The sequence below is a fragment of the Panicum virgatum genome, chromosome 1K, assembly GCF_016808335.1.
Source record: "Panicum virgatum strain AP13 chromosome 1K, P.virgatum_v5, whole genome shotgun sequence".
NCBI classification, from domain to species: Eukaryota; Viridiplantae; Streptophyta; class Magnoliopsida; order Poales; family Poaceae; genus Panicum; species Panicum virgatum.
Window position 1 is genome coordinate 44,865,812 of NC_053136.1, and position 8,367 is coordinate 44,874,178.

Here is an 8,367-nt window from a genome sequence, read left to right on the forward strand (position 1 = left end):
TGTCGCCTAGGAAGACAGCGTAGCCGGAAGTGGAGCGGTGAGTGTCCGGACAGCCAGCCCAGTTAGCGTCAGTGTAGACAACCAGCTCAGCAGAGGACGAGCGATGAAGAACCAGGCCAAGGTCCATAGTGCCACGGACGTAGCGGAGAAGACGCTTCAGCGCAGCAAGGTGTAACTCCCGGGGATCATGCATATGGAGACAGACCTGCTGAACAGCGTAGGTGAGGTCCGGCCTGGTGAAGGTGAGATACTGCAAGACACCGGCCAGACTCCGGTAGGCAGTAGAATCAGCCACAGGATCACCCAGATCAGCAGACAGCTTCGCCTGAGTGTCGACAGGAGTGGAGTAGGGCTTGCAATCAGTCATCCCAGCCCGCTCCAGAATATCGAGTGCGTACTGCCGCTGGTGAAGCAGAAGGCCAGACAGGCGAGGCTCAACTGTGACGTCCAAAAAGTGGTGGAGCTGACCAAGATCCTTTATAGCAAACTCCTGCTGCAGAGAGGAGATGACACGCTGAAGCAACTGCTGACTGGAGGTTGTGAGCACAATGTCATCGACATAGAGCATTGGATATGCAGTCTCATCCCCTCGGCGGTAGATGAAGAGAGACGTGTCAGACTTGGTCTCGGTGAACCCCAATATCAGCAAGAACGCGACGAACCGAGAATACCAAGCCCGAGGAGCCTGCTTCAGACCATAGAGAGACTTGTTGAGCCAGCAGACCATGCCTGGACGACTGGAGTCCACAAATCCCGCTGGGTGAGAGCAGTAGATTGTCTCTGACAGAGTGCCATGAAGAAACGTATTCTTCCCATCCAGCTGGTGCACAGGCCAAGAGCGAGAGAGCACAAGCGAGAGGACCGTGCGCACAGTAGCAGACTTCACCACTGGACTGAAGGTCTCATCATAGTCCACACCAGGGCGCTGAGTGAACCCCCGGAGAACCCAGCGAACCTTGTAGCGCTCCAGTGTGCCATCAGCCTAACACTTATGCGTCCAGATGCACTTGCCAGTGACCACATTGCAACCAGACGGATGCGGCACGAGGTCATACGTCTGGTTGGCAAGAAGAGCCGCGTACTCCTCTTCCATCGTGCGACGCCAGTGAGGATCCGCCAAGACATTGTGGACAGAGGAGGGTACCGGAGAGACCTGCAGCTCTACCTCGATGGCGAAGAGAGTTGCGGCCCGAGACGCCATCCGCCGAGTCACCATGGGACGGATATGCCGAGGATCCCGATGGATGACTGGCGGGAGGTACACCGCCGGCTCGACTCGAGAGCGAGTCGGCCTCTCCGCGGGGGTGGCGGCTCCTGTGTAGAAGACAGCGGCGACGACTCTGGTGTGGGCGTCGCAGGAGCCTCCAGAACTGGAGGCGGCGCCGGCGCCGGCGCTGAACAACACCGGTACACCTGCACCGGCTGAGCGTACCGCACAGGTGCAGGGGGAGACACCGGGGCCGCGCGTGGCGCAGCAGGAGACACCGGGTCCGCGCTCAGCACGACCGGAGGTCCGGCGGCCGCGCGTGGCGCGACTACGGGCACCGGGCCCGCGCTCGGTGCTGCAGGGATCTCCGGAAGCGGTGCCGGTGTACTGAGAAAACCTGCAAGGAAAGGACAGACAGATAAAGGTGGCTGAACCACCGGGTCAGTCGAAAACAGAGAATCCAACTCTGGGTCAGGAGAAGGTGTGGAGGAGGTGGAGTAGGGGAAATCCGACTCGTCGAAGACGATGTGTTGGGAGATCAGGACGCGGCGAGAGGTGAGGTCAAAGTATCGGTACCCCTTGTGGTCAGGGGAGTAACCAAGGAACACACAACGAGTCAAGCTGGGCGCCAAATTGTGAGAAGCAGTGGCGGAGATGTTAGGGTAACATGCACACCTGAAGACCCGAAGGTGGTCGTAGCGAGGAGGGGTACCGAAAAGAGCGTGGTGTTGAGTGGGAGTATGAGAAGCAGTGGACGGAAGGCGGTTAAGCAAGTAGGTGGCGGTGTGGAGGCTCTCAGCCCAGAAGCGCGCAGGCAGAGAGGCCTGAATCAGAAGGGCGCGCACGACGTCGTTCATCGTGCGAATCATCTGCTCAGTCTTGCTGTTCTGGGGAGAGGTATATGGACAAGATATACGCAGCTGAACACCCCGAGAGAGTTAGAAGGAATGGGAGGTGGAGTTACCGAACTCACGCCCGTTGTCACACTGGACGGCCTTAATGGTGAGGCCGAACTGAGTGGACACCCAGGCAAAGAAGTGGAGAAGGGTGGAGAAGGTCTCAGACTTGGCGCGCAAAGGGAAAGTCCAAGAGTAATGAGAAAAATCATCAACCACCACCAGATAGTATTTATAACCAGACATGCTGAGTACAGGAGATGTTCACAGGTCACAGTGAACAAGATCAAAAGCATGCACAGCATGCAAAGAAGAAAAGAAAAAGGAGTCTGATATGACGACCTAACTGGCATGCATGACAGAGGTGCTTAGCAGGAGCCCTAGTACATGGAACATCAGTACTATGACTGAGCTGAGCCAAAACATCGCGGGCGGGGTGACCAAGCCAGTGGTGCCAGATGGTGGAAGACGGCATCACGGCAAAAGCAGCAGACAAAGAAGAAGTCGAAGACGGAGCAGTGGAAGCAGGAAGATGAAGGGTGTAAAGGGGCCCCGGGCTTTCACATCGGAGGAGCGGACGCCGAGAAGCCGAATCCTTCACAGTAAGACCAGAAGAGCGAAATTCGATGGAACAGGAATTGTCAGCAGTAAACTAGCGAATGGAAAGAAGGTTATGAACCATCTGAGGAGCAACGAAAACATTAGAAAGACAAAAAGAGCCAGGAGCAGAACCCACGGCGGTGACAGGAAGGCAAGACCCATCACCAACCATGATGGAAGAAGGACAAGAGGGTGTGGGGGTTGGATAGAAAAGTGGATACCGACATCAGGGGTGGTATGGAAGGAGGAACCTGAGTCGGTGATCTACTCGGTGCTGACCGGCGGCGTCAGCCCCATGGTGCTAAAAGACTGCACCAGTGCGGCCTGGTCCCACCCCCCCAGCCAGGTTGGCTGCTGGCTAGGCTGAGCGGGCGGGGTCCAGGACGGCGCAAAAAGGGGGGCAGCACCGGTGAACATGGCCAGGCCTGGAGTTGAGGACGAGGCCCCCCCGGACCCTGGAACGGCCACATCGAGATGCGCCCTGACCATGGGTTGCTGAAGGATGGCCAGGGCGTACCTCCAGGGCAGGGGCAGGAGCGGGAGCCGGAGTCGGCGTGCCCCGACGGCCTCCACCGGTACCGGCACCTCCAGAAGCAGGGCCACCAGTACCACCACCACCCCGTCCCCCCACCACCTCCGGTCTGCCCGGCGGGAGCAGCACCAAGGAGGGAGGTGGCAAGAGCGGCGGAGGAAACCGGTGGAGCTGTAACGAGCACGGTGGGGGTGGACGAGAACGATCCGGGCGCGAGACTCCTGGTGATCTCCTCGAGGGCGAGGTCGTCCCGGACTTATAGAAAGGAGGGGAAGGGCCTCTGGTGGGTGATCCATGTCTTCAGGTGGTCATAGGTGCTGCTCAGGCCCCACAGGACATTGAGCACCAAGACCCGATTGGACACCGGACACCCGAGGTCGTGAAGAGCATCAGCCATGCCCTTCATCCTCTGGCAGAACTCACCAACAGAGAGGCCCCCCTGCTCGAAGGTGCGGAAGGTGGCGTCGACATAGAGGGCGCGGAACTCGGCGTTGCCGAGGAACTGTCCCTCGAGCGCCAGCCAGGCCTGTCGCGCGGTGCCGCCGTGGGTCCTGACGAGGTCCAGAAGATCTAGGAAGATGGTCCCAAAGATCCAGGACATGGCGACGCTGTTGAGGCGCAGCCACACCACATCCCGCGCCTCGATTGGAGTGTCAAGGAGGACGTGGTCGTTAAGGGCGTAGCGGCGGAGGGCGAGGTGGACCTGGTCCCGCCAGCGTTTGTAGGAGGAGGACGTGGGGTCGAGGAGGACGGTGACCAGGGCCCTGTTGTTCTGGACGCCGGCGGCCTGGAGGTGGAGCTAGGCGACCATGGGGTCGGTCGATTCGTGCCGGGGTTCAGATCCAGAAGACGGGGCCTGGTGGGAGAAAGAGACAACACGGGAATGATGGGCTAGCCGGAGGAGACGCGGAAGTAGTGCTCCGCCTTGGCGACCCGGAGAGCGAGAGCATCGGCCGTGGCGTGCTCGCGCTCCCAAGCGAGGACAGCCACGCGGACCCTCTCCTGGGCTGCCGAAGCCTCGGACTTGGCGGCGAGGAGGGCCACGGCGAGAGCGGCGTCGGCCTGCTGCCCACAGAGTGCGGCGGCGGCGAGCGGCGCATCCGCGTGGAGCATCCCAAGGCCAGGCCACGCGTGCGCGGGAGCTTCGGGAAGCGGAGCTTCAGGAAGCGGCTGCTTGCCCGCGGCGCGATGGGCGGCTGCAGCGGCGGCGGCGTCCCCCGCGCCAGCGGTGACGGCGGCGTCGGGCACCAGCGCGGGCGGCACCTACAGGGGCCCTGCACGGGCGTCCCCTGCGCGGGGGGCGGCACCTGCAGCTGCGCGGGCGGCGGCAGCAGAGGACCCTCCGGCGGCCCGGTGCCCGCAGTCCCGGCGGCGGCGCCGCCCGCTGCGCCATCCAGCGCCGGCCTAAGGATGACCAGGGCGGGGGCTGGGGCGCGCCAGGCCGGAGAGGACCAGGCGGCGGCGGCAGCAAAGGACATCTGGGCGGGGGCGGCGTTGTGCCTGGGCCACGCGGCGGTGGCAGCGACTGCTGGAGCAGGGGAGGAGGAAGGGGAGGGAAGGAGGAAGGGGAGAGGGAGGGTGGTGCCGGTGGCCGGCGGCCGGCCATGGCCCCAGCGGCGGCGGCAGCAGCCGCTGGAGAGGGAGGAGAGGAGAGAGAAGAAACTATATGCAAATGATACCATGTAGGAGAGAATAAATGAGATGTATTCCTCTAAACCCTAAAAGAGTTGGAAATATAGTTCCTATACATGAGCCTCTAGATGGGCCTCTGTATATGGGTTCAATATACACCAACACGTACCCACTACCCAACAAGCTGCAACACGTACAAACAAGTAAACTTTCCGCGCTGGCCCCACCATCGCATGCCACGGTGAGAAAGAATCGATATTAGCCACACGCACGCAGAGACGTACTTTTCGTACGTATATGAATTGCATGACAAATGTCTCTACTAATAAACAGTTAGCAAATCAAAACCGCGCGTCGACATAGGACGGGCTCCCTTTTTTTTGGCCTCTTTGCGTTAATTAGGCCCGCGGTGTGGTATGATGCGCCCTGTCACGGGCCGTTGTTGTTATCGGCTACTAGCCCAACCGGGGGGAAGTATACCGATGCTTTAGTCGTCGGTCTCGTATCAATGCGCGTTGGGAAGGTCCTAGAAGGAACGCCCACCACCACATACACGATCAGCTGGCTCGAGCTATACACAACTGAAGGGCGCATGTGCACTACACGGTCAAATGTTTCGGTGGATGGTTCAGGAGAAGAGCTAGCTCGACCAATGTTCATTTTTTTAGGCATGGCTTAGCAATAGTAATTGTCCTTCATATAAAACTGTTTAACCGTATTTTTTTCTAAACATAGGATATCTGCATACGCTTATATTCACGTAAACACACTCACTCTATATTCTACTTTCACAAGCAACTCCGAAACCAAGCCGTGATTTTCAGTCCAACGGAAACCATAGAGGCCGTCTAGTATTCTCGAGTTTCGGACCCTGTGTACAGATGGAGCGGGGGTTCAGGAGTTCTTTTTTTTTTTGACTGTGTGAGGTCTTCTTTAACACAATGCTGTGGAGGCAGTCAGGTCAAGTTTTTTTTTCAGTCCAACGGATATGAAGATTTAGCAACGGACCAGAGGGTTCACTCGCGGCAGCCGTCACGGTCCTCCGGTCGTCGCCGAGCTCGCGGTCGTCTCCGGCATCTCGCCGCCTCGGTCTCCGCCGTTCTCCGGTCCCCAGGCCACGCCACACAATATCTGACGCATCGGTGTCATGAGCTGCGCGGCCTGTGAATCACGCAGAGCGCCCAAGCAGAGGTGAGATCTCGCAGAAAGTGAGCCAGCGAGGTGGCGACGTTGACGCCTGTCCTGCCTCTCTGCTGGGGCAGGCAGTGCAGGGCAGGGGCAGCAGACGGGCATGGGGGAGGATGGCCCATTGGCGTTTTGGCGCAGCGCAGCATTGACAGCCCGGCCGGCCCAAGCTAGCTGCGCAAGCCGCCGAGCCGTCCCACTGGAGCCTTGCCACTGCCTTTCTGGCTTGCCAGCTCAAGATACATGCTTGCGGCAGTGACTGTTTTGTTTGTTGGTAACTTGTTACAGCATATATGATGGAGATTGATGGATAAATGACTGTATACGTGCTGCCTCCGATTCATTGTAGATGTGCATATGTGTTTATATCTACTGTTTCATATGGGCAGGCTGGACTGCGAATTTTAACAATATCTGTTGAACACAAAGAGGTCAGTTTTTTTCCCTTACGAAATCAACTGTAATAATGTGATTATCATGTTGGTTTAACTGGGGGAAACCAGCTCTACCGCCATCGTTTTTGCATGAATTAAGCAACGGTTACAATCGGTTCTGTCCTCGAATTATTATTTACAACCGTGATTCTTTTTTTTTACGTCTTGCGCAAATGGTACCACCTCACTATACTACTACCTCCTACTTGAAATATAAGAGATTTAAGGTTGTGCTAAGTAAGTCTAGAAGTAGCAAATTTTAAGTTATATCCTAACTCACGCAAGTCATACACATAGTACTAGTAGTAATTTTATCGCAGAAGGAAATTAAAGTAGCAATTTTTTATCGAAGAACTTGTGCAATATTTTCACGTGCACATTTTACTTTGACGTGCATGTGCACAATTTTGAAACCATTAGGAGACATATGACATTGTTGTGTTGTACTTTTGTTTGGTGTAGTGCTCTAGCCCCAGGTATGGTTATCCCCTATAAATACCCACGTACCTCACCGAGCTCATTCCCATCCAGCTAGGTGCGCCAGCATTCTCCTAAGTCCTCTGTGCAAGCGTCACTCTCTGGGTTTTTCACACACACAGTCGCCATGGCATCCAAGGCCTTCCTCCTCATTGCCCTCAACCTCCTCCTCTTTGCGGTGGCCAACGCCTGCGGCGGCGGCTGCCCGACGCCGACACCACCAACGCCGACGCCGCCGACGCCAACGCCGCCCTCACCGTCACCATCGGGCAAAGGCAAGTGCCCCAAAAACGCGCTCAAGCTCGCGGTGTGCGCCAACGTGGCCGGCCTCGTGAAAGCCAAGGTGGGGAAGCCGCCGGCCGAGCCGTGCTGCAGCCTCCTCGGCGGCCTCGCCGACCTCGAGGCCGCCGCCTGCCTCTGCACCGCCATCAAGGCCAACGTGCTCGGCATCACCCTCGACATCCCTGTCAAGCTCAGCCTCATTGTCAACTACTGTGGCAAGAACCTCCCCAGCGGCTTCATATGCGCTTGATATTAGCTACGTGATTACGTGCTTGCATTGCCTGCAACGCGCGCGCACGCATGAATACACAGCCAGTTGTTCATTCGTGAGTGCATGCTGCATGCGTCCGATTTGTTTTCTCCGACTTTTGTTTCGTGTGCTTTCTTTGTCCGTCAGGTGGTTCTGAATGTAGAACCACGGACGGATCAACAATGATGTGTGTGCATCGAGAGTGTTTGATTGTGTTTACCTTTTACTTCTTTTCCATTCTTCCCTCTAAACGTATGTGTATGGTGATTTCTTCTCCAAGGTCCAAGCTAGGAAATGCACTGTTTTGGGTTTGTGTGGTGTTTATCTCATTGTTGTAATTGCTTGTAGTGGATTCCAAGGATTGTATGTACCGCAAGCACAAGTTTATTTGTATGAGCTAGGGTTCATTTCAGTTATTTTGGTGTTAGATAGAAAAAATATCTAGCTATTGATAAGTAAAGAAAAGGTTGAAGTTCCATACAGAGGCAAATATGGCATGCTCTCATCCATATATAACATAAATAGAAATGCACACACACAAAAGCACGCAGACCCGCCCCTATAAATGCACATTCAACCTTTTGATCGGATTTATTAAATAAAAACAAATCGGCAAAACTTGAGATTGACAAATACACCACGAGTGCCTCATTGTTGAATGGCAAAAAAAAATCCTACCAGTGAAAGAATAATGTAGTTTATCTATAAAGTAAAAAAAATATGAGCATGTTCCATCATAAGAAACCAATGCACAATTGGCTCATGGTGCCACATCTAAAGTAAATTTATTAAGTGGGAAATCATGGGTAGATGTGAAATTTGATATATTCTTCCTGGTCTACTTGAAATTTCCTTAATAATTATGCATGCAT

The 8,367-nt window shown here is 55.8% G+C and overlaps 1 protein-coding gene across 1 annotated transcript; it reads left to right on the forward strand.

The window, feature by feature from the left end:
- Positions 1–6,995: 6,995 nt before the first annotated feature.
- On the forward strand, positions 6,996–7,911 carry LOC120711727 (cortical cell-delineating protein-like). Its single transcript, XM_039997359.1, has one exon. It carries the CDS (start codon positions 7,091–7,093, stop codon positions 7,493–7,495), a length of 405 nt encoding a protein of 134 aa, XP_039853293.1. The 5' UTR covers positions 6,996–7,090; the 3' UTR covers positions 7,496–7,911.
- The last annotated feature ends 456 nt before the right edge of the window (positions 7,912–8,367 follow it).